Source organism: Triturus cristatus, chromosome 11 (genome assembly GCF_964204655.1).
Source record: "Triturus cristatus chromosome 11, aTriCri1.1, whole genome shotgun sequence".
Lineage (NCBI taxonomy): Eukaryota > Metazoa > Chordata > Amphibia > Caudata > Salamandridae > Triturus > Triturus cristatus.
In genome coordinates this window covers 1,156,847,613-1,156,874,555 of record NC_140594.1, presented here as the reverse complement: position 1 = coordinate 1,156,874,555, position 26,943 = coordinate 1,156,847,613, and the positions used below count along the sequence as shown (strand labels likewise).

At 50.4% G+C, this 26,943-nt stretch overlaps 1 protein-coding gene across 1 annotated transcript in view; it reads right to left on the bottom strand.

The window, feature by feature from the left end:
* LOC146788628 (putative cation-transporting ATPase 13A4) overlaps nt 1-26,943 on the bottom strand; it is a 633,494-nt gene that overhangs the window by 197,162 nt on the left and 409,389 nt on the right. The window contains exons 13-15 of the mRNA XM_085635802.1: nt 24,777-24,838; nt 15,942-16,092; nt 11,975-12,061 (exon numbers count right to left, since the gene is read on the bottom strand). Of these exons, the coding sequence (XP_085491928.1) occupies nt 11,975-12,061; nt 15,942-16,092; nt 24,777-24,838 (300 nt within the window). The remainder of the gene's footprint in view (nt 1-11,974; nt 12,062-15,941; nt 16,093-24,776; nt 24,839-26,943) is intronic.

Genomic DNA, 26,943 nt, shown 5'->3' with positions numbered 1-26,943 from the left:
AGATTACTCATCTCTAGAAGTGTCTCAGGGTTCCAGGATGGATCCAGAATCATTCTACCCTTCTCCGTGTACAGCAGGTGGTGCCAGAGGAAGTCCAGGAGGGCATTGGAGAAGCACCCCTGGAGGCACCACACGTACGAGTGAAGTTAGTGCCCCCGGCAGTAGAGGCACGAAAGAGACAGAGAGAGTCCAAGAGGGCATCTGAGAAGCATCTATGGAGGAGCCACTTTTATGTGTCTGATGTTAGTGCCCCCGGCAGTACAGGCAAGAATGAGACAGACCCAGAGAGAGTCCAGGAGGGCATCTGAGAAGCATTCCAGGATGCGCCACTCGCACATGTGATGTTAGTGCCCCCAGCAAAAGAGGCAAGAAAGAGATAGAGCCAGAGAGAGTCGAGGAGGGCATCTGAGAAGCACCCCTGGATGCAAAAGAAACAATTGGACGGAATGCTGGACAATGCAAACATTCACCCCCAGTCATAAGAATCTGGGTTAAATACATCATTCTTTTGCTCACCACACCACCCCAGTTTGGACCCAGCCATATGCAAATCAGTTTTGACCCTGTTCCTTACGGGAACAGTCCAGCCCGAGCTGCCAAGCCAGGTCCTCCCTGGACCGGGAACAAGCATCCCGGGACCGGTTTCAGGGCATCACCCTTCATCAGCCAAGCAAGCTTGAATTCAGCGGCGTAGTGAGCACGGGACCCACACCTGGGCATACCCTTCCCACTTAGGACGACATATGCAAACGGGACGGATATGCCCAGACGTGGGTCCCGTGCTCTCCATGCTACTGGAATCAAGCTATCCTGGCTGATGAGGGGTGAAATCCCGAAACCGGTCCTAGGATGCTTGTTTCCAGTCCAGGGAGGACCTGGCCTGGCAGTTCGGGCCAGACTGTTTCCATGAGGCACAGGGTCAAGACTGATTTACATATGGCTGGGTTCCACCTGGAATGGCATGGTGTGCAAAAAAACGATGGATTTAGGCCCAGATCTCTGTACTGGGGTGAATGTATGAAATGTTTCTGCTTTCTGTCCATCAACTGTTGTTTAAGCACCCCTGGATGTGCCATTCGCAAGTGTGATGTTAGTGCCCCCGGCAGTAGACACAAGAAAGAGCCAGAGAGATTCCAGGAGGGCATCTGAGAATCAACCCTGGAGGTGCTACTCGCACTTGTGATGTTAGTGCCCCGGCAGCAGAGGCATGAAAGAGCCATATAGAGTCGAAGAGGGCATCTGAGAAGCACCCCTGGATGCGCCACTTACACGTATGATTTTAGTGCCCCCGACAGCAGAGGCAAAAATAAGCCAGAGAGTCCAGGAGGGCATCGGAGAAGCACCCCTGGAGGCGCCACTCACACGTGTGATGTTAGTGCCCCCGGTAGTTGAGGCAGGAGAGACAGAGCCAGAGAGAGTACAGGAGAGCATCTGAGAAGCACCCCTGCAGGAACCACTTGCACGTGTGATGTTAGTGCCCCCGGCAGCAGAGGTAAAAAGAGCCAGAGAGAGTCCAAGATGGCATCTGAGAAGCACTCCTGGAGGCGCCACTCGAATGAGTGATGTTAGTGCCCCTGGCAGTAGAGGCAAGAAAGACAGAGCCACAGAGAGTCCAGGAGGGCATCTGAGAAGCACGCCTGGAGGTGCCACTTGCACATGTGATGTTAGTGCCCCCGGCAGTAGGGGCAAAAAAGAGAGAGAGAGCCAGAGAGTGTCCAGGAGTGCATCTGAGAATTGCATCTGGGAAGCACCCCTGGAGGTGCCACTCACACATTTGATGTAAGTGCCCCTGGCAGTAGAGGCAAGAAAGATAGAGCGAGTCCAGGAGGGCATCTGAGATGCACCCCTGGAGGTGCCACTCGCACGTGTGATGTTAGTGCCCCTGGCACTAGAGAGAAGATGGAACCAGAGAGTCCAGGAGGGCATCTGAGAAGCACCCCTGGAGGTGCCACTTGCACATGTGAAGTTACTGCCCCCGGCAGTGGAGGCAAGAAAGAGTCCAGGAGAGCATCTCAGAAGCACCGCTGGAGGTGCCACTCGCTCGGGTGATGTTAGTGCCCCCGTCAGTAGAGGGAAAAAAGAGACAGCCAGAGGAAGGGCATCTGAGAAGCACCCCTGGAGGCACAACTCACATGAGTGATGTTAGTGCCCCCAGCAGTAGAGTGTGAGAAGGTGGCCTGATACAAGGTGCCCACTAGAACTAGTGGACAGCATATATCAGCCCAAACAACCCCTTATGGTGATAGGTTAAAGACAACCTTTATTGAAAGCTATCCTAGTGGTAGCTATGGAGAGCAGCCTTCAGGCTAAGTCTTGAAGGAATGTAAAGCAGCTTGTTTTACCAGTCTATAATCTCTTGAATGATCAAATGAAAGGACAACCACACCAGGTATATATTCAAAATATATGTATTTAGGTTAACACACACCCCTCTAGTCTCTTTATGAGACTGGAGTTCGAAGTACTTAGTTTACAAGTCAGCAATCATCAGTAGTAGCACAAATACACTTTTGGGCCCTAGGGGCGCACCAAACCATATACCAAAAAAGTGGTATAAGAACCACGACTGGAATAGACACTAGGCCTATTGCCTCTAGAATCACTGGGACCCCAAGGAACCACCCAAGATAGTGACACAGGGGACCCACGGGGACTGTATGCAGTGTGTAAACACAACCGCGGGGTCCAGTTATCTTCTATGGGCAATGTCGCAGTTGGAAATTAAAAGATTAGGGACACTTCTAATGGAGTCAGGACCAAACCCTTTTGGACTTAAGAAATTCTAGGGCTAGCACCCACGAGAGCACCGGAGTACTTGAGTTACCTCACACAGGGAAGCCGGGTGCATAGGTGTCTTTTGGTGTCGGGTCGCGGCTGTCATGCCCCGAGGTCCGACACGGAAGACGGTCCAGTATATAAGGACCCTAAACGCTCTCGAACGCGCTTAGCGTTCTAGCTTTGAGCTCTGTTTCCATCCCTTGCTCTCGTTGCCTGACTTCCGTCTTATTTCCTGTTTCCGGAGTTCGTGTTTGGCGTCTTGAGCGTTTCGCAGGGAAAGCCCGCGTCTCTGGTGTTCTTGGTGGAGACGCTCCTCAGCCAGTTCCGTTGACTTCCAGACCTGGCACGGTGTTCGTGCCTCCTTGTTCCCGGTGTTTCGTCCACCCCCCTGCTGAGGCGTGAGTGTCACCAGTCCCCTTCGTGTTGCCGCGAATTCCCAGTCCGCCTCCGCATCCTGAAGGGTCTCCTTGCTCCCATTATTTCCCCCTACTACCCGCTCCTCTGCTGAGTATAGGACAGCAGTCCCCTTCGTGTTGCCGCGAATTCCCAGTCCGACTCCGCATCCTGAAGGGTCTCCTTGCTCCCATTATTTCCCCCTACTACCCGCTCCTCTGCGGAGTATAGGACAGACCCAGCCCTGTATAATTTGTTTCTTACTCCTTACAAACACCTTCAATTCCTCGATAGTCCCGTTCTATTGTTACTTGTCTCTGTGGGTCGGCACGCCTCCCTGGCGCTTGGCCAGAAGTTTGGGGCGTTACCTCAAGCGTATTCTTTACTGCTTCTCCGCTGTACAACCTCCCTGATCACCCACATAGTGTCGTGGAATTTCCCCACTGGGCAGCAGGGGAGAGAAACTCGAAGTTCGTTGGGGATGCTAGCGTGGACCACTGTGCCCGTAACTTCAGTACAACAGAAGCACGGTAACAGCGCTGTGCGCTGCCTTTTCTTTACCTTAAGTATGTAAATACAGTTTGGGGAGTAATCAGTGTTTTGTTCCTTTGACAGCTCTCTACCTACACCCTATATGAACACCTCTTTTAAACATGCATAATGGACCATAGTTGGAGAACCTGTGATTCTATTGTAGATTGGTGGGGTGAGTTATTCGTTTGAGGAGATCCATATGTTTTCAGTTGGGGGTTGTTATCTAAATCATCTGTTTTCTGTGGTATAGGAACCTCCGGCCTGAAACCTCAAGATCTACACTATTTCAGATCGGATGTGACAGAACATTGGTATGTGGGATTCCAGGGTTAGTTATGTCTAGATATATAGAGGTGACATTGTGACCACTGAAGATAACCCGGCCTTTATATTACAGCGGAGTAGAGCCTCATCCTTGATCCATCTTCAGCCACGCCACAGAAGTTTCCCCCACCTTCCCTTGTTTTGTTTCCCTGTTTTCCCCTGGCGTGTCATCCGATACTCTAGTGTGTGATAGAGTCGGAAGGCCGTAGGGGAGGACTGAGACATACTCTTCAAGTTCCTGACGCTCCTGCAGAAAACCCTGAGATCCCTTACAGCGTTGTCTATTTCAATGGGAGCCTGCAAAGCACTGCTGCTGCCGTGAAGAGGAGAAGTGTCCGAAGAGATCTAAGCCTGGATCTGGGATGGAAGGAACCTGAAAGCAGAGGGGACAGAGTCTGGGTCACTTGCCAGTGACCCAGGGCAGGATGGACCAATGCCCACAGATGTCGGGTGCTTCAGGTGAGTTGATGGGTGTCTTGACTCTTCAGCCACGAGGCCCAGGAGGCGTCGACGAAGCCCACGAGCCGGATTCAAGCTGTCCCATGAAGTCTATCGACTGCTGCGGTGTCTGCGACCAGAATGGACCCAACAAGCCTTGGCAACGGCAAGTCACTGGAAATCAGAGAAAGGACTGCAGTGCAGACCAGCAAGGTCTGAGGGACTCACCCAGCAAGGGTAAGTCAGGCCACATCTGGAGCAACCAGTAACGCCCAATCAGAAAAGGAGTTTCCTTCGTGGGGACCTGCTAGTCAACGGGCTAGTGATCGCGAAGGAGCCTCAAGTGGTTGCACTTGAAGCTGGCCCACGGGTCACTCGTGGAGTGGAGGCCAACAATCTTCAGTGCAGGAGGTGCGCAAGGCGGGGGCTACTCGGAGCCCAAAGCACAACCTCAAGGAGGACCAGGAAGATAGTGTTGCTGCAAAAGTTCACGGTGTCCAGGGGTCATGGTTCCACGTCACCCACGATAGCCACGGGCCTCAGCTTTGCTGTGGACTCAGGGTAGCCTCGGAGAAGTCTGGAAATCAACCTCTGGTGATGCAAAGACTTCGGCGTCCGGTGGGAGCTTCAGCGATGCAGACCGGTCGGTTGCTTCTTTGGTGCCTGCCAAGCAGGGGAGTCATTCCTTGACCCCAAGGGAGATTTCTTCAATCTTCTAGTTAAGGTAGAACGTCGAAGGTCAAGGATATATGTTGCAGAGTTTCGTGCAGGGTAATCTAAAATCCTAGGGACGGGATTCCTATACTTGTAGTGAGTTTAGGGGATGGACTAACTCGAAGGCCCCACCTATGGGTGGGCTTGGAAAGAGGGGTGGTTACACCCATTTCCTTTGTCCAGTTTCGCGCCAGAGCAGGGGCAGGTAGCCCCTGCAACCGGTTTGAACTGGGCTATGCACAGGGACAGCAAATGTGCCCCCAGTGCAGGACTTCAAAGCACCAGAGAGTGCTCCTGCCCAGCCCCAATACACATCTGCCTGTCTGAGGAGGTGGTTACACCTCCCTGGGACAGGAAACCTATTGTCCAGGCCTCCCCTGCTGGAGTTTCGGTCAGCAGCAGGAGGCCAGACCCGTGTCTGTGGCAGAGGCATCCATTTTGTGATGCCAGGGCTCAGGAAAGTCCTATCGGGTTAAGCCAGTGTGAACATGTCTCTCCCTCTAGAAGGGTGGAATGCTACCCCCGCCACCAGATCTGGCGGGGGGGAGGATTCCAAAGCATTTGACACCAAACACATGTTTCCGTGCAGCCATCCTAAAGTTAGCATTTACCGCAAGGTTATAATGCACTTAAGAGTATATGGTATGGCTGTATCCCAGAACAGCCATAAGGAAGTATTTCCGAAAGCTGCAGAGGGGCTCAGCTCATGCTTGGGCACCCTCTCACATAAAACCAAGCACTCTGCCTTCAGGATTGTCAAGGCCTGCCATAGGAGTGGCTTATAGGTTTATATGTGTCTGTATATATGTGTGGATATAGGTAGCCTATACCCCTGTAAGGGGTGCAAGCACACCCTTACAGAGGTTGCAGTAGCAGACCTGTGGTGCCATTTTGGAGTGCTTCCCAGGGGTGGCATAATATATGCTGCAGCCCCTGGTAGGCCTCTGAGGTACCTATGCCCTAGGTACATCGTATACCATATACTAGGGGCTTATAAGGCACTCCAGAATCTAATTAGATATGTACCTAATGTACATGCAAACCATTTTAGAGAGGAAGCAGCTAGGCTGGGGTCCTGATTATCAGGGTCACAGCCAGACTAAGGTCGAAAAACAGTGAAACACCAGCAAAAAGTGGGGGTACCCATGTGAAGCAGATCCTACTCTCCTACATGGAGGCGAGAAAGAGAGAGAGCCAGAGAGTGTACAGGCGGGCATCTGAGAAGCACCCCTGGAAGTGCCACTCGCACGTGTGATGTTAGTGCCCCCGGCAGTAGAGGCAAAAAAGACACAGCGAGCCCAGGAGGCCATTTGAGAGGCACCCCTGGAGACGCCACTCGCAAGTGTGATATTAGTGCCCCAGTCAGTGGAGGCAAGTAAGAAACAGAGCCAGAGGAAGGGCATCTGAGAAGCACCCCTGGAGGTGCATCTCATACGTGTGATGTTAGTGTCCCCGGCAGTTGAGGTAAGAAAGAGGCAGAGATAGAACAGGAGGGCATCCCAGAAGCACCCCTGGAGGCGCCACCCGCATGAGTGATGTTAGTGCCCCCGGCATGAGAGGCAAGAAAGAGACAGCGCTCAAAGGGGAAATGTTATTAAGGACAACATACAGAGCCTACATGTAGCCTTTCAACAAGGGGAGGCAGGAGGGTGTGGAGTAATCTGCAACAAGAAGGGTAATCCATCAACATGACCAGGTGAAATATCTTGACATCTAATGGATACCGCTTACCATCAGTTCTTCACCTAGGCACAGACAATATAGCACTAGAAGGTTGAATCGAGGAAGTAGGAGGTGTGCTCCTCTGTCTTAGAGAGAAATTGAGAATGACAAGTATGTGGGTATGTTATATAAATTGTTAAAGGGCATGAAGAGGGCATTCTGTACTGGAGGACACCACCCCATGACATCCAGTGATTCAACAACAGGTCAGGTTTGTCTACTACAACCCACTGTAGGTCCTTTCGGTGCATAGAGAAGCTCCAGGGTGCATAGGTTTCGTTTATTTACCCTTAGTATCCCAGGACGCGGCCCCCGGTACCGTGCGCTCTACTAGAATCCCAGTTGGATATTGAGTGATACCAGAGCCCTGTTCATGAACTCAAGCGGGTAACGTCTAACCTGAGTGAAGCTTCGGGTTGGCCTTTCATCTAGTGCACCCCTATCAAAAACTAGAGAACATTAACATCGGTGCCACAAGAGGAGCTTTTGACTCTGGAAGAGTGCCCTAAACGCAAACCCTTTTTACTAAAATAAAGAAGTAAGATAAATGGGCAACAATACTAGCAAAGACCTAATCGCGATTGGGCAACTAGGACGTCACGTCCAGTATTACACATCGGAGCGTGCTGGTGGGTTCACTCCAGAAGGGGCGTACACTTTAGATCTCCAACCATCACCTTGAGGGGTGATCATGGTGACAAAGAGCTGCAGTACTTTGGTGAAGGATCTTAAACAAGCCATGAGTGCACCCAACCATGCCTGGCACACAGCGCTGCGGGAATAAAGGAGACATTTTATCTTGGGGAACTCTGCAGCCTGGTGTAATGTCCCCCAGCCCACCAGTGCTTCCGCTAGTTTGTCATCCCTCCAGACCAGTTTCAAGTCTGCATTTGTCCATACCTCAACATCTGTCAGCGTTTTAGTGGTGGACCCTGTGTCCTCAACCCCTTTGTTGGCGTCCTACGCCGGGCCAACTCAAGGGTAAGCAGAGCCGCCTTCCATGCACTTAATACTCCATTTGGAAAAGTAACTGTAGGAGAGTAGGATCTGCTTCACATGGGTACCCCCACTTTTTGCTGGTGTTTCACTGTTTTTTGACCTTAGTCTGGCTGTGGCCCTGCTAATCAGGACCACAGCCTAGCTGCTTCCTCTCTAAAATGGTTTCCATGTACATTAGGTACATATCTAATTGGATTCTGGAGTGCCTTATAAGCCCCTAGTATATGGTATACTATGTACCTAGGGCATAGGTACCTCAGAGGCCTACCAGGGGCTGCAGCATGTATTATGTCACCCCTGGGAAGCACTCCAAAATGACACCACAGGTCTGCTACTGCAGTCTGGGTAAGGGTGTGCTTGCACATCTTACAGTGGTATAGGCTACCTCCATCACTACCCTAAACAGACACATATAAACCTATAAGCCACTCCTATAGCAGGCCTTGACAATACTGAAGGCAGAGTGCTTGGTTTTGTGTGAGAGGGTGCCCAAGCATGAGCTGAGACCCTCTACAGCTTTCGGAAATACTTCCTTATGGCTGTTCTGGGATACCGCCATACCATATACTCTTAAGTGCATTATAACCTTGCGGTAAATGCTAACTTTGGGATGGCTGCATCAAAACATGTCGTGTTTGATGTCAAACGCTTTGGAATACCACCCCCCCCACCGCACCACTTCTGGCGGCGGGGGTAGCAATCTACCCTTCTAGAGGGAGAGATGTTCACACTGGCTAAACCCGGTAGGACTTTCCTGAGCCCTGGCATCACAAAATGGATGCCTCTGCCACAGACACGGGTCTGGCCTCCTGCTGCTGACCGAAACTCCAGCAGGGAAGGCCTGGACAATAGGTTTCCTGTCTAGGGGAGGTGTCCTGCACTGGGGGCACACTTGGTGTCCCTCTGCATACTCCAGTTCAAACCGGTTGCAGGGGACCTGCCCCTGCTCTGGTGCGAAACTGGACAAAGGAAATGGGTGTAACCACCCCTCTTTCCTGGCCCACCCATAGGTGGGGTCTTAGAGTTAGTCCATCCCCTAAACTCATTATAAGTATAGGAATCCACTCCCTGGGACTTTAGATTACCCTGGACGAAACTCTGCAATGTACATCCTGGACCTTCGACGTTCTATCCTGACTGGAAGACTGAAGAGATCTCCCTTGGGGTCAAGGAGTGACTCCCCTGCATGGTAGGCACCAAAGAAGCAACTGACCGGTCAGCAATTCTGAAGCTCCCGCTGTACACTGAAGTATCTGCATCCCCAGAGGTAGATTTCCAGACTTCCCCGAGGCAACCCTGAGTCCACAGCAAAGCTGAGGCCCGTGGCTATCGTGGGTGATGTGGAACCGTGACCCCTGGACACCGTGAACTTTAGCAACACTATCTTCCTGGTCGTCCTCGAAGTTGTGCTTTGGGCTCTGAGTAGCCCCAGCCTTGAGCACATCCTGCACCGAAGATTGTTGGCCTCCACTCCACGAGTGGCCCGTGAGCCAGCTTTAAGTGCGACTGCTTGAGGCTCCTTCGCGATCACTAGCCCGTTGACTAGCAGGTCCCCACGAAGGAAACTCCTTTTCTGATTGGGCGTTACTGGTTGCTCCAGACGTGCTCTGACTTACCCTCGCTGGGTGAGTCCCTCAGACCTTGCTGGTCTGCACCGCAGTTCTTTCTCTGAATTCCAGTTACTTGTTGGGTCCATTCTGGTCACAGACACCGCAGCACTCGACAGACTTTATGGGACAGCTCGAATCCGGCTCATGGACTTCGTCGACTCCTCCTGGACCTCATGGCTGAAGAGTCAAGACACCCATCAACTCACCTGAAGCACCCGACATCTGTGGGCATTGGTCCATCCTGCCCTAGGTCACTGGCAAGTGATCCAGACTCTGTCCCCTCTGCTTTCAGGTTCCTTCCATCCTAGATCCAGGCTTGGATCTCTCCGGACACTTCTCCTCTTCACGACAGCAGCACTTCTTTGCAGGCTTCCATTGAAATCGACGACGCGACCCGACACCAAAAGACACCTATGCACCCGGCTTCCCTGGGTGAGCTAACTCGAGTAATGTAATGTAATGTAATGTAATGTAATGTAAAAGAAACTTGTAAAGCGCAACTTACACCGGACGGTTTCTTGGCGCTGATCACTTGCTTAAGGGGAGGCACGGAAGGGGGGAGAAGAGTACTTAAGTATAAATGCTGCGGAAGAGGTGAGTTTTAAGAAGAGACCTAAAGTGTAGGTGAGAGGGAGAGAGTCTAAGTTCCAACGGGAGTGAATTCCAAAAGGAAGGAGCCAGGAAGGAGAATCTGAGTCCTCCATGTTTCTTGCGCCTAAAAACTACGGTGCTCTCGTGGGTGCTAGCCCTAGAACTTCTTAAGTCCAAAAGGGTTTGGTCCTAACTCGATGAGAAGTGTCCCTAATCTTTAAAATGCCAACCGCGACATTGCCCATAGAAGATAATAGGAACCCGCGGGTGTGTTTACACACTGCATCCAGTCCCCGTGGGTCCCCTGTGTCACTACCTTGGGTGGTTCCTTGGGGTCCCAGCGATTCTAGAGGCAATAGGCCTAGTGTCTATTCCAGTCGTGGTTCTTATACCACTTTTTTGGTATATGGTTCGGTACGCCCCTAGGGCCCAAGCGTGTATTTGTGCTATTACTGTTGATTGCTAACTTGTAACTTACGTACTTTGAACTCCAGTCTCAAAGAGACTAGAGGGGTGTGTTCTATCTTAAATACATATATTTTGAATATATACCTGGTGTGGTTGTCCTTTCATTTGATCATTCAAGAGATTATAGACTGGTAAAACAAGCTGCTTTACATTCCTTCAAGACTTAGCCTGAAGGCTGCTCTCCATAGCTACCACTAGGATAGCTTTCAATAAAGGTTGTCTTTAACCTATCACCATAAGGGGTTGTTTGGACTGATACAAGGTGCCCACTAGAACTAGTGGACAGCATATATCAGACCAACTTCTCACAGTAACTACTCAGTAGGCACAATGCAGGATTTTACTGCATTTGATTGGTCAATCTATTAATGTGCTCCGGAACCCTGAAGGTCATGATGTGGCTTCAGGATTAATGCACCCTGGGCAGGTGCTGCATTGATTTGGGTAGTTGCTTGAAGACCTATGAGGCTCATGTAGGTCTGGGGCCGTAGATTGAAAAGGGTCAGTCTGAACCCTGCACTAGTAAAGCAGTGTGACACCCGCGCTCAGACCTAGGACCAATCCGTTCAGATAATATTCACCCTACAGAAACACTCATTCTTCTTTGTCCGCTGGGTGATCCTATGTCATTCCTCAGAGCCCTGTAAAGCGGGCAATGCTTTGCTTCTCACCTTTAGGTCTATTACAGGAGGTGGTGTTGGAAATCAGGGGCTGCCTGGGGTCGAGCTTCTCGTCGCTATGGCTGCTTTGAGCATCCTGTTGGGTTGCAAGAAGTAGGACTGGGAGACTGCAAATGTTAGCTGAGTGTCAGTGAAGGTGATGAACCGGTCTTGGAAATATAGGTGTCCCACATTTACAGATACCACCCTCCACCATGTGGTCAAGCAGAGCGCATATACACACTAGATACATTTTCTATTTCCAAGATGGAGCCTTCTAAAATTCAGCACCAACGAAATGACCCACCCGCTCAGGAGACCGCCTCACTCCATGATGTTAGGGAGGCTGGTTACAGTCCGGGGCTTCACCGGAAACACCGGAAGCATTCTGGGTGTTGCAATCCTGCTTGGCTTCCATTAAACGTAGCAGACTAACACACCCGAAATAAGTCATTGGCAGGGGAAAATCTCAGAACTGGGTGATCTGAAATGAAGTGGCCACCCTGGCACCCTCTTCTGACCCAAGCTTCAAGTTGTCCAGTTTGACCCAACACCTTTTCCGTCCACAAGTCAAACATGACACAAAACTGATCAATGCTCACCGCCTGCGACCCCTGTGACAATGGAGCACTGTTCTCACCAAGAACAGCAAAGTCTGTTTGTGACACGTGATTGGCTCAGGGATGGACGGAGGCGCCCTGTGTTACTTCGCGCATGCGCAGTGTAGTGTATTCTGATTCTTACCGGGCTGGCTTTTGCTCCAGGTTTCACGATCATGCCTTGTGCGGTGTCTTCACCATCTGCATCTTCGCTGTTTACATCTTCTATTTCCTGTTGGAAGAATGGGCAGAATTTACAGGAAGTGCTGGCGGTGCCAGTGTGCCAGCAGGGTAACCCGGATGATACTAAACCCACTGGATGAGTCATTGGGGCAAATATAGGAAGGACACTGAAGCCCACTCTTGATAGAAAGGCTGCGGTGACAGTGGTGATGGCAGAAAGGCATTAGCCAAGGGATCCTGGCATCCCCAGAGAGACCTTCCAGGCAGCATACCTGGTCTGTGTGTCAGTCATGCGCAGCCAGCTCTGGAGCCATCATCCAGGTCAGCAGGTCCATGTGAGGCTCACACTGCAGAAGGAATCATGCTCTAACTGCATGGGCTGCCCTGTCCCAGAGGAAGAAGAACTGTACACAACCCTGGTCCTCCAGAAGTGTTTCACACGTCACACAGGGAACATATAACGTCACATGTCAGACCTCACAAGTTCTAAGCCCCTGCAGCTCACACATGCTAGTGTGAGGTACCGGTCCCGTGGTAATTGAAGAAAGTCTGGTACAAGTGGTATCTTCAAGTAACAAACCCCAACAGGAGCAGCAAGGATCTCACCCACGCACCCAACACTCTGACATCATCACTGATACTAACATTCCACACACATCACTGGCGGAGCAGCAGGCTGGAAGCAGACACCACAGGTCCTTCTCTCCTCCACCAGAGGCAGGGGGTCTTCCTCCCTTCTGGCAGTATGTACCTGAAGTGCACACTCCTAAGCCAATGAGGCAGCTCAATTAAACTGCAGTGGACGTGGGTCTGTGGATAAAAGCTCGGCTGGATTTAGTGCCAGAGGATGGAGTGGAGTGGAGGGGTGGACGAGGTGGACCTGGGATTGATAGGAAGTATCAGGTAAATACCCTGCAGACAAAAATACTTAAAAAATAAAAAGTGGAGTTCAAGGTTTCAATGATGCCAGTGGGTGCACAGATGCAGAGAATGCTGGTTCTGTGTGCACCGCATGAATCTAGGGCGATGACATCAACTCCGGACCGAGAGCTAGAAACCTACTTCTACATACTCCAGATATTTTGTGAGGAAAGAGCTTGGATTCTGGCCACTAGTTAGACAATCTGTAGATCCCAGACTAGGCTGACTCCTCAGTATTGTGACTGCCAGCTTTGAGAGCTACTGACATGACTCGCGACATTCAAGGAGTCGCAATATCCAGCGCGGAATCTGTTTGAGGGACACTGAAGGTTTGAGACTCAAGCCCAGCCATGAACAAGAGGCCTTCAGATCGGGTGAATATCATATGGTTTAAAGGAGGCATTGTAGAGTATACACAGGGCAGGTACAGAAGCTTCTTGAGCTTGGTTACCGAAGGCAGGGAGGACTCACTAAACCAGAAGAAGGAATGTACAGGTCTAACAGTTTCCACACCTGAGTTTAAAGAGGGAAAAGGTTTAGACCTTATACACAGAAAGATGCCATCCAATCATGGACCGAGCTCCGATTGGCCCCCTTGTCTCATTTTGGAATTAAAAAGAATACATGTGTGACCCAGGACCATGTGAAGGGCCCTTCTCTTCTGCCACTCCCTCCAGTCTACTCACCACCCTCTCAGTCACTCCTTCCTTCTCCTAAATAATGACTCTCTTCCCATCCCTCCTCTTTTCACTTTCTTCCTTTCTGTTTATCAACCCTGTTCTTATTCCTTCCTTCATCCCATCACTCATTCTCTACTCCCCCTCCATGTGTCTCCTTGTATCTCATGTTCACCATCGTTCGTTATTCTTCTCGCCTTTCCTCATCCTTCTTTCTGTTCAAAAGCTCCTGCACTTGATGCCCCTCTCTCCTCCCTTTCTCCCCCTTGGTCACTTTTACAACTTCTCTAAATACACTCCTTATCACTTATTTCTTCCATTTATTTCACAGCTTCCCCCTTTCATTTCCCCAAAGGCCACTGGCATCAGACACCTTACCTAATCAGTGATGTCAAGCATTTTATCCAGCCAGCAGCAACAAACATTACACACAACCAGTGACGTAGGACATCTTACCCATGCAGTCACATCGAACATCACACCCAACCGGTAACCCAGAAGATCTTGCATCAAACCAGTGTTATCAACCATCATACACAACCAGTGGCCTACCCACCCAGCAAAAATCAATATCTAACCCCACTTGTTGGGATGTTGAATATGTTACCCAGGAAGTTGGTTCAAACATCTTCCCCAAACAGTGATGTTGTGCATCTTACATTCAGTCAGCAACACACAGCACTATGTCCAAACAGTGACGTTGGACATCCCACCCAACCAGTGACATTGGACATCACACGCAACCAGCGACACTGGACATCACTCCCAACTAGTGACATTGGACATCACACGCAACCAGCGACACTGGACATCACTCCCAACTAGTGACATTGGACCTAACCAGTAAACGCAGGCAATTTTACTATTCCTTTGGCATCGATCACACGGAACCAGCGACACTGGATATCACACCCAACCACTGACAATAGACATCACTCCCAACCAGTGACGTAGGACATCTTACGCATGCAGTCACATCGAACATCACACCCAACCGGTAACAGAGAAGATATTGCATCAAGCCAGAGTTATCAACCATCATACACAACCAGTGACACTGGACATCACACCCAACCAGTGACACTGGACATCACACCCAACCAGTGACACTGGACATCACACCCAACCAGTGACACTGTTCATCACACCCAACCAGTGACACTGGTCATCACACCCAACCAGTGACACTGGTCATCACACCCAACCAGTGACACTGGTCATCACACCCAACCAGTGACACTGGTCATCACACCCAACCAGTGACACTGGTCATCACACCCAACGAGTGACACTGGTCATCACACCCAACCAGTGACACTGGTCATCACAACCAATCTGTGATGTGGACATCACACCCAACCAGTAACACTTGACATCACACCCAACCAGAAACACTGGTCATCACACCCAACCAGAAACACTGGACATCACACCCAACCAGTGAAGTTGGCCCTCTCACCCAACCAGAAACACTGGACATCACACCCAACCAGAAACACTGGACATCACACCCAACCAGTGACGTTGGCCCTCTCACCCAACCAGTGACATTGGCCCTCTCACCCAACCAGTGGCACTGGACATCACACCCAAATAGTGACACTTGACATCACACCCAACCAATGATGTTGACAATCGTACATCCAATCACCTACATCAAATATCTTGCCTAACTTTCCGTGCCATTAAACATCTTACCAAGGCAGTGATGTTGGCATCACACCCAACAGTGGTGTTGGCATCACACCCAACCAGTGATGTTGGCATCAGACCCAACCAGTGATGTTGGCATCAGACCCAACCAGTGATGTTGGCATCAGACCCAACCAGTGATGTTGGCATCAGACCCAACCAGTGACGTTGGCATCACACCCAACCAGTGATGTTGGCATCACACCCAACCAGCGATGTTGGCATCACACCCAACCAGTGGTGTTGGCATCACACCCAACCAGTGGTGTTGGCATCAGACCCAACCAGTGGTGTTGGCATCAGACCCAACCAGTGATGTTGGCATCACACCCAACCAGCGACGCTGGCATCACACCCAACCAGCGACGCTGGCATCACACCCAACCAGCGATGCTGGCATCACACCCAACCAGCGATGCTGGCATCACACCCAACCAGCGATGCTGGCATCACACCCAACCAGTGATGTTGGCATCACACCCAACCAGTGATGTTGGCATCACACCCAACCAGTGATGTTGACATCGCACCCAACCAGTGATGTTGACAATCGTACATCCAATCAGCGACATCAAATATCTTGCCCAACTTGCCGTACCATTAAACATCTCACCAACGCAGTGATGCGGAGCATCTTACCCAGCCAGTGGCCTCGAACATCTTCAGGTCCAGCGGATCGCCCTGAACTTTGCCTTCGAGAACTATGAGCGAGTGGCAGGTAGCCATGGCGCCAAGAAGTGGTCCCCAGGGCAGTGTAAAGCTGGCGTTCACCATGAGAACATTCTGGAAACTATTCGGGAGAACAGCAAAAGGTCTGTCACAAGTTGACGCTTTTGGTTGAGAATTTCATAAACAATGGTCTTGCAAACATTTTAAGTTCTGCATCACAACATTTATTTATTAAGGTGTTTAATAGCGCGCTTACTACCAATGATCTGTTACTCCTTAGTGCTCAGCAGAGCGCATGCCGCTTGCTGCTCAGAGGGAAGCGTGCAGTCCAAGTGGGCAGCGACAGAGAAACAAGTCTTACTTCCCTTCAGGACCAGGGTAAGATGTCCCACTCTTAGATTCAGGTGGGGGGCGAGGACGGTGCATGGTCCCGTCTCACCCCCTGCCATCTGTCTCCTGATTTCATCATCTCAATGGCCACCAGTTGGGGGGACCCTTAACCCCTTGGGTGCTGGGGCAGCTCCACCACCAACGCTAAGCGCCTTTGTTGCTGTTTCAAGGCACTTTGCACTTCATGATTCCTAACTTTTGTTTGAAACACTAAAGGGATCACGGACAGGTTTCAGTGGTTTCCCCGCATTTTGGGGGTTCTAAAGTTACCCAGCGTTTTTGGATTCATATGGAGGGGAGAGAGAAAACTGCCAAAATCTAGCATTTTTTTTAAAAAAATGGGGAAAAGATGTTCTGGTTTAGAAAGTATTATTTTCCCCAAAAGTGGCAGAAACAAAAAAGTTTGCTGTGCTGATATCACCATCTTCCCGGCTTTCAGGAACAGGCAGAGTTGTACCTAAAAATCTATTTTTAACCAGCGTTTTTGAATTATTGGTAATCCTTTTTATTGATTAAATGGACTCTACCTTCTTACAGTTTGTGGAAAACCCAGTTTGAAACGTATGGGTGAAGCCAAACATTCTAAACATCTAAACATTCCTAAAAAAGAGACAACATTTTGAATTCTGCAGCCGGTCATTCCTGTGGATCGCTCATGGTTTTCTCAAAGACACTAGTCGCTCAAATGAAATAAAAAATAAAAAAAAATAGGAAAAAATAGAAATCGGTGACAACGTCTCCATCAGTAAATGTTTGCCCCAACAGCCGATTTAGAAACCTCATCTACTGTTCCATCTGTCCGGCCCTTACGGTCCCTGGCTTATATAGTGTTTGCCTAAAAATAAGCGGTAGCCGAAGGCACCTGCAGCGCTATAGACTGTGATGCAGTCTGGTATTTTGGGGAAGGAGTGGGTTATAGAGCGCAAATTCGACCCGAAGGTATCGGAGCGCTTTACATGAGCACCAGTTGCATTACACAAGGACATATTCCTTTTTGTTAGGCACGGGGGTTGAGTGATTTGCCCAGAATCACAGGAGGTTGAGCGTCCCTGCCGAGACTCGAACCCAGTTCCCAAGCTTTGAGGTCAACCACTCTAGCTGTTAGGCCCCATCCTGTGTACTGACCATGCAGCAGTTCACACTGCAAAATGTAATGAATGAAAATGGGTATGAATGAAACCTTTGCATGTTTGATATGTGCACAAGAAACTGATTTCAGAAACAGTGGTGATTTGTACACTTCTGAATTTGGGGTTACCCATGCCATCATGGAATTCAGAAGACATTTTTCAAAATGTGCGTTTCTTATACGCTGGCTTAAATTTGGATTAAAAAAAAAAATGGAGAAAATTCAAATGACAAGTTCTACTGTTTTTAAAAGAGTTTTATATAGCACAAACTTGACCCAGTATCTGGTATCAGAGCGCTTTACATAGCACCAGTTGTGTTACATGAGGACACATTAATTTTTGTTAGGCACGGAGAGATTAAGTGATTTGCCCAGAATCACAGGATCTTCAGCGTCATTGCCGTGACTCGAACCCAGTTCCCCAGATTCGAGGTCGGCCGCCCTAGCCGTTAGGCCAACTCCTCTCCTCTCTGTTCCCTCATTTTGCCTGATGAAAACTGTACCCCACTTGTGTGGCTGGGCCAATCGCCTGTGACAGGAAAGGCCCAGAAAAGCAACATGGAGACATCAAAAAGTTTGTCTTGAAAACTGACACATTCTAGAGAGGACAAGGGTCGCTGCAGCATTCGAGTCTGGACTCAATCAGCAGCAGCAGAAACATGCCGAAGCCAGACACTTTTAAAAAGTAGACACCCAGGGGAGTCCAGGGCTATTTGACCTGTGTCTGTATGACTACCTTTTCTTACCCAGAATGCCCTGCAAACGTCAAACTTTTTCTAAAGACACACATTCACCACACATTTCTGTGAGGGAAAGTTCCAGAATCTGTGGAGAGCCACAAAAGTGCTAGCACCCAGCATTCCCACACTCCTTGTGATACAAACTGTACCCAACTTGTGTGGCTGGGGCTGTCACCGGTGACAGGAAAGGCTCCAAATCCCACACAAGTAAAGTACTCTCCTTATCACACAAAAATAAATAAACTTACTAAGATCTTCCCTTGCGACTGACTCGAGAGAGGAATATTCAACAGCTGTGTGCAGGACGATCCGCTCCCGTCCTCCGCACTGTGCGCGATTTTTGAAGTTCTGGCACTTTGATGAACTTTAAAACATTTTCAGGAGCTGCTTTTTAGCTTTACCTGCAGCCAATGGACCCTGCAGTAAATCTTTGTAATGCAACATGATGGAAACTGGTGACTGTGAGGCCGAAGGGCGCTTGGGGTCTGGTGCCTCGGTGGACTTATGCATCCTCTACACAGGTGGCCTTGGAGCTCATGTTCACTGTTTCGAATCCCGGCAGGGCTACTCAGTCTTTCATTTTTCTGAGGTCAATAAAGTAAGTACCATAAACACCTGGTACTAGAGCGCTCTACAGCAAATGCATACCTCAAAGAATGTCTCAGAATAGAGGGAAACATGAGCGGTCACCAGCCATTAATCTTGCAACATCTCTGCCTGCGCCAGGTGCCAGCTCACCATGGCGCACCCCAGTCTGCCATCTTAGAATTTCAAGAGAGCGGGCATGCTTGAATGCCGCAGATGGCATGAACGGAGATGAACATACAATAGAACTCTTTTTTCAAAAGGAAATGCAATCATAATTCTGGGAATAGAAAGGTTTAGAACATGTTTTGCATAACATGACGTTGTAGTATTTAATTGCCAGATCACTCATGTGGAGTATTAATTAAGCCTGGGCGGAGTTCGTGAAGTTGCACTGTGCGTGAAGTGCAAAGAAATCTCCACGGCGTTGCGGAAAGCTCCGCAAGCTGCGGAGTGTGTTGGATAAATGCCGTTTGCGGTGATTTTCAGCACCGGGTATTAGTCCACACTGTGCAATCATCGCGAATGGCACCATCCACAGCGCAAGCGGGTGCTGCTTCCTTTCTGCCGCTAAAGTAGATTTTTTACTTGAGCGGTAGCTTCCTCGATGCGAACGGACGTTTTATCAACGTGAGCAGACGTGACCACTTGCAATGAGAAATCTGACTGCCCGTGTTGAGAAATCTCGCTGGGAGAGAGGTTGATTTTACACGCTCTGTTAGGTTTGAAAAACCCCAGTCTCCTTATATACTTGTTTCGTGCCACAGTAGGTTATCAGTGTTCGGCTAAATTAGATCTCATTTGTTTTTACGTTATGCAACCCACTCAGTTACCCTTGCAATGCGCGAAGCTTCAGTTAGCGAGTATGACTCCATTTTGTATTTCACAATCCCCATTAGGCTGTATCTGAACTAGGCCCCGTTATTTGTCTTGCTTGCTTCAGCCGAACATTATTTAGTTATTATTTTCTTTCTGTTCAAGGTTGTCTTCACTCAGACGTACTAATGAATAGGCCATTCTGCCCTTGCATACCTCTCCATATGTATAGCTCCCACGTTAGAAGACGCTGAGACCCAGCACGGCAACCTGGAAACTGATAGTGTGTACCCATCTAGCAGATGGCAGCCCATCTTTCTGTGCCTTCTTTTTTCACGCTCGGCCCAAGCCGGTAGCTTTCCACTGTGGGCGTGGTTGGGGGGTTCTTGGAGGATTGTGTAGTGGGCTGGCCCCACGTGTTCAGGTGATGAAGTAGACATAGCCGAGATGATTTTATGCAGTTTATTAAATCCATAAGTAGAAGTAACAGCAAGCTAGAACAAGCCCAGAACAGGCCCCACCAGGAGCAGCCTCCTAGCTGCTCAGCCCATCTTCCCAACTGTCTACCCACACACAGGCACCCAAGCATCCCACTCACACTAACATTCTACGCGGAACACTCACACTGGCTGAGCAGCTAGGTACAGAATGAAAGGGAACATATTAACAAGAACTGAGGATATTACAGAATGGTAATGCATTGCAGACTGTTGAGGGACCAGCCCGTCAGCAGACATCTTAGGGTGCAGGTCAGATTGGACTCCTCAGCAGAGTATTGCTAATAAATACTTGTTTTTATTCTCTACTGTCTGACCGACTTCATTACTTGGGAAGGCATAGCAGGTGGTTTTCAGTAACCCGGGTGGCCCCGAAGGGCCACTTCCTTCACTCGTGCTCACAAACTTGATGTTGACTAGCGCGAGCAGAGAAAAAATAAAAACACTCCACTATGCGGAGCGGAGTTTTTTTGGAACGCCGCATACCGCGGAGTGCGCAAAACTCTGCAAATTTCACAAGCGGAGTTCACCGCCCAGGCTTATTATTAATCAGAGAAGTGAAGAAAAGGGTGATTTGCAGTGCCTGCTTGTGGTGTCTGGGACTTCTGGTTCCCTGAGGGAGGCATGAGAAGGGAATCAATCTGCCCAAGATTTTCACTCTCTATGGGAAGCTGAGCCTGTATTACAGGGGGATCCAATGGGTAAGTGTGCCTGTTTTCTGCACCCCTCCCTGGCCACCCAGTTTCACATCAGGGGCCGTAGACGCATAACCCCCCCCATAGTGCCCCGGGGTGCTGAAAACTGGGTGCACATGCACGTTGCGCCCGCAGAGCTCTGTACGTAATGTGGCCCCTTTACTTTTGAGATTTGTTTTGCTTTCTGCTTCACTGCGCTTGATGACGACTAGCAATATTTATTAACTACAAACAGCTAACCTAATGGGTGTCATGGCGCCAAAATTCTCACAGCACTTCTTACATACAAGCATTTTACTGTCTTAGTTAGAAAAAAGTAAGTTTTTAGGTTCTTATGAAACTTTACAAAATTCTCCTCTGTCCTGGAAGACTGACAGGGAGGGCAACAACTTGGGCCCTAACACAGAGACCGCTCCACCACCTAATTCCATTACTGAATCTAGGTACCCTCATTGCACGATACTCAGGATACCTCATTTAAGTCGTGTTGCAAAAACAAGTGACCGGCTTTATTTTAGGTTCTTGGACAAGCCTCAGAGATGCGTCTGGTGCCCATCCGATCGGTCCCTCTACCCCCTTCAGCCCAGGAAAAGCCCTGGCATGCACTGAGAAGTCAGGCAGCTGACACCTAAGGTCACAACATGGACTCCACACATTGGACGTAAACCCTGGAAGTGCTGGTTGGCCAGTTTCTTGTCCATCAAATATGTCCTGATGGAGTTTGAGGTGTCTCTTGCCTGGGAATGTCATGTAGTACAATGAAACTGTCAAAGTTGCAGTCATATCTTGTAAAACTTTAATATGAGTTTTTTTTATAGAACTACTATTTGTCTGAAGGTGGTGGTTGGCGAGACACGGTCCACTTACAAAGCTGTAGGTGGGCACAAAAACCCAAAGCAAGGAAGCGATTTTTGATATCTTTAACCTTTGACGTGGCCGGCCACACAGAGCCTGCCACACTTCGCTCTATGTCCCCTGTGTGGTTACCCACAGAATGTGATGCTGGAGTGGCCGATGCCAAGGCCCCCTGAAGCAATGGAACCACAAGACGTCAGTAAGATGTCGGCAAGCATGTGTGGATGTGGGCGGTCTGTTCAATCATCTCTCCTGCTAAGGGCTTTCTCTACTCTGGGGGGCAGACAGTCCAAGCTCCTCTCCTGCTAAGGGCTTTCTCTACTCTGGGGGGCAGACAGTCCAAGCTCCTCTCCTGCAAGGACCTTCCTCTACTCGGGGGGGGGGGGGGGCAGACAGTCCAACCTCCTCTCCTGCAAGGACCTTCCTCTACTCTGGGGGGCAGACAGTCCAACCTCCTCTCCTGCAAGGACCTTCCTCTACTCTGGGGGGCAGACAGTCCAACCTCCTCTCCTGCAAGGACCTTCCTCTACTCTGGGGGGCAGACAGTCCAACCTCCTCTCCTGCAAGGACCTTCCTCTACTCTGGGGGGGCAGACAGTCCAACCTCCTCTCCTGCAAGGACCTTCCTCTACTCGGGGGGGGGGGGGGGGGCAGACAGTTCAACCACCTCTCCTGCAAGGACCTTCCTCTACTCGGGGGGGCAGACAGTCCAACCTCCTCTCCTGCAAGGACCTTCCTCTACTCTGGGGGACAGACAGTTCAACCACCTCTCCTGCAAGGACCTTCCTCTACTCTGGGGGGGCAGACAGTCCAACCTCCTCTCCTGCAAGGACCTTCCTCTACTCTGGGGGGGCAGACAGTCCAACCTCCTCTCCTGCAAGGACCTTCCTCTACTCTGGGGGGCAGACAGTCCAACCTCCTCTCCTGCAAGGACCTTCCTCTACTCTGGGGGGCAGACAGTCCAACCTCCTCTCCTGCAAGGACCTTCCTCTACTCTGGGGGGCAGACAGTCCAACCTCCTCTCCTGCAAGGACCTTCCTCTACTCTGGGGGGCAGACAGTCCAACCTCCTCTCCTGCAAGGACCTTCCTCTACTCTGGGGGTGGCAGACAGTCCAACCTCCTCTCCTGCAAGGACCTTCCTCTACTCTGGGGGGCAGACAGTCCAACCTCCTCTCCTGCAAGGACCTTCCTCTACTCTGGGGGGCAGACAGTCCAACCTCCTCTCCTGCAAGGACCTTCCTCTACTCTGGGGGGCAGACAGTTCAACCTCCTCTCCTGCAAGGACCTTCCTCTACTCTGGGGGGCAGACAGTCCAACCTCCTCTCCTGCAAGGACCTTCCTCTACTCTGGGGGGGGGGGGGGCAGACAGTTCAACCACCTCTCCTGCAAGGACCTTCCTCTACTCTGGGGGGCAGACAGTCCAACCTCCTCTCCTGCAAGGACCTTCCTCTACTCTGGTGGACAAACAATTTAACCTCCTCTCCTGCAAGGACCTTCCTCTACTCTGGTGGACAAACAATTCAACCTCCTCTCCTGCAAGGTCCTTCCTCTACTCTGGGGGACAGACAGTTCAACCACCTCTCCTGCAAGGACCTTCCTCTACTCTGGGGGGGCAGACAGTCCAACCTCCTCTCCTGCAAGGACCTTCCTCTACTCTGGGGGGCAGACAGTCCAACCTCCTCTCCTGCAAGGACCTTCCTCTACTCTGGGGGGCAGACAGTCCAACCTCCTCTCCTGCAAGGACCTTCCTCTACTCTGGGGGGCAGACAGTCCAACCTCCTCTCCTGCAAGGACCTTCCTCTACTCGGGGGGGGGGGGGCAGACAGTTCAACCACCTCTCCTGCAAGGACCTTCCTCTACTCTGGGGGGCAAACAGTCCAACCTCCTCTCCTGCAAGGACCTTCCTCTACTCTGGTGGACAAACAATTTAACCTCCTCTCCTGCAAGGACCTTCCTCTACTCTGGGGGGCAGACAGTCCAACCTCCTCTCCTGCAAGGACCTTCCTCTACTCTGGTGGACAAACAATTTAACCTCCTCTCCTGCAAGGACCTTCCTCTACTCTGGGGGGCAGACAGTTCAACCTCCTCTCCTGCAAGGACCTTCCTCTACTCTGGGGGGCAGACAGTCCAACCTCCTCTCCTGCAAGGACCTTCCTCTACTCTGGGGGGGCAGACAGTTCAACCACCTCTCCTGCAAGGACCTTCCTCTACTCTGGGGGGCAGACAGTTCAACCACCTCTCCTGCAAGGACCTTCCTCTACTCTGGGGGGCAGACAGTCCAACCTCCTCTCCTGCAAGTACCTTCCTCTACTCTGGGGGGCAGACAGTCCAACCTCCTCTCCTGCAAGGACCTTCCTCTACTACTCTGGGGGGCAGACAGTCCAACCTCCTCTCCTGCAAGGACCTTCCTCTACTCTGGGGGGCAGACAGTTCAACCACCTCTCCTGCAAGGACCTTCCTCTACTATGGGGGGCAGACAGTTCAACCACCTCTCCTGCAAGGACCTTCCTCTACTCTGGGGGGCAGACAGTCCAACCTCCTCTCCTGCAAGGACCTTCCTCTACTCTGGGGGGCAGACAGTCCAACCTCCTCTCCTGCAAGGACCTTCCTCTACTCTGGGGGGCAGACAGTCCAACCTCCTCTCCTGCAAGGACCTTCCTCTACTCTGGGGGGCAGACAGTCTAACCTCCTCTCCTGCAAGGACCTTCCTCTACTCTGGGGGGCAGACAGTCCAACCTCCTCTCCTGCAAGGACCTTCCTCTACTCTGGGGGGCAGACAGTCCAACCTCCTCTCCTGCAAGGACCTTCCTCTACTCTGGGGGGCAGACAGTCCAACCTCCTCTCCTGCAAGGACCTTCCTCTACTCTGGGGGGCAGACAGTCTAACCTCCTCTCCTGCAAGGACCTTCCTCTACTCTGGGGGGCAGACAGTCCAACCTCCTCTCCTGCAAGGACCTTCCTCTACTCTGGGAGGCAGACAGTCCAACCTCCTCTCCTGCAAGGACCTTCCTCTACTCTGGGGGGCAGACAGTTCAACCACCTCTCCTGTTAGGGCAGTTCTCTACTCTGGACCATTAGACAATGTGGTAAAAAACTTACGTGTTTCCTACGGAAGGAACGATTCCCCACAAGTCCAGCCCGTCTTCTGTGAGTGTTCCAGTCTAGAAAAATAAACACAACAGGGTTAAATATAAAGACATTGTAAGAGAACAGATAATCCACCACTTTTAGGATTCATCCATTAATATTTATAGCGAATGTTTTATAAACTGCTGAACACCAGGGGATGGTTCATCGTCAAGGACCCTGGATTCAAAAATAGTGAATCGAGGCTCCTCGAACTAAACTGAGCTGCCAAGGAGCCAGGTCAGCTGGGGCCAAGACTCAGACCTCCAGGTTACTTCACCGACACTAGACCCTTCCAGAACACTATTATTTCCCCAAAAGAACACCACATCTAGCCAATCTCTAGACCTCAAGGACCTGATATTTCTGCACCCTCCGAATTAGGAATTTAATGTCATTAACATTTTGGTAGTACCACCACGTTAGAAATGGGGTCTCTAGATGGCAGAGGTATGCACCCTGTCCAAGCAGGGACCACAACCATAGTCCGGGCAAGTCACAAACACACCCTAAATGATCCTGCATTCACCCTTTGGTAGCGTGGCACAGAGCAGGCAGGCTTAACTTAGAACGCAATATGTACGGTATTTGTTGCAATAACTCATACAACAACACAGTAAATACATCACAAAAAGACTCCACACTAGGTTAGAAAAATTGATTGATATAGTCTGAACAAAACAAGATCAAAATGACAAAAACCCAATATGTAGAAGTTGAGATACCGAATTTGTTTGCAATAAATGCAGTTAAGCGCTTAGTAGCAAGTAGCACTAAAAAGCTTACTTTAGGTCGTGCTGGACTGGGACTATGTCAAAATTCAGGCCGACCAAGATGGAATTCTGGCTGGCTACAGGACCCACACAGGCCCCGGTGAATAAAGTAACTTTCCTGGTCTAAAGCAACAAGATTCATCGATCTTCTCTACACAGTGTGGACGATGCATCGGTTCCAATGCAGTAGATTAGATGCTTTGAAGTTGAGCCTTGCAGTTGTGTCCCACCTCGCCGGTGAGCCACATAGGAATGTCACCAGATCGGCACTGCGTCGCCATCGAAGGGCACTGCGTCTGTTCCAATCGGCACGGTGGTGACAATGCGCTGATTTTGTAGCAAGACCGCTGCCGAACCTGTAGGAGAGTAGGATCGGCTTCTTATGGTTACCCCCACTTTTTGCTGGTGTTTCACTGTTTATCGACTTTAGTCTGGCTGGGGCCCAGCTATTCAGGACCCCAGCCTAGCTGCTTCCTCTCTAAATTGATTGCATGTACTTTAGGTACAGTCCAGATTGGATTCTGGGGTACCCTTGCGAGTCCCTAGTATATGGTATACTATGTATCCAGGGCATAGGTACCCCAGAGGCCTACCAGGGGCTGAAGCATGTATTATGACACTCCTTGGAAGCCACCCAAAATGACACCACAGGTCTACAACTGCAGCCTGGGTAAGGTGGTGCATGCACCCCTTACTGAGATATAGGTTCACTATATCTCACCCTATCCCTGCACATATAAATCTATCAGTCACCCCTATGGCACACCTGATCAATCCTGACGGCAGGGTGCTTGGTTTTATGTGAGAGGGTGCCCATGCATGAGAAGAGCCCCTCTGCAGCCTTTGGAATCTCTTCTCAGGGGTTGTCTGTGATGCAGCCTGACCATATACTCTTAAGTGCATTATAACCAAACGGTAAATGCTAACTTTGGGATTGCTGCATGGAAACATGTCGTGTTTGGTGTCAAACACCTTGGAATCATACCCCCACACCAGTAACTGGTGTGAGAGTATGGTCCCACCCTTCTAGAGGGAAAGACATGACAGCACCGGTATACCCGGTACCAGCTAACAGAGCCCTAGCATCACAAAATGGATGCTGCAGCCATAGACACGACTCTGGCCTCCTGCTGCTGACCTAAACTCCGGCAGGGGAGGCCTGAACAATAGGTTTCCTGTCACAGGGAGGTGTTATCACCTCCCAGACAGGCCTTAGTGGATTAGAGCTGGGTGGGAGCACTCCATGAGTGCTTTGAAGTCTGCACTGGGGGCACATTTGGTGTCCCTGTGCATAGTCCAGCTCAAACCGGTTGCAAGGGCTACCAGCCATTGCTCTGGCACAAAACTGGACAAAGGAAATGGGTGTA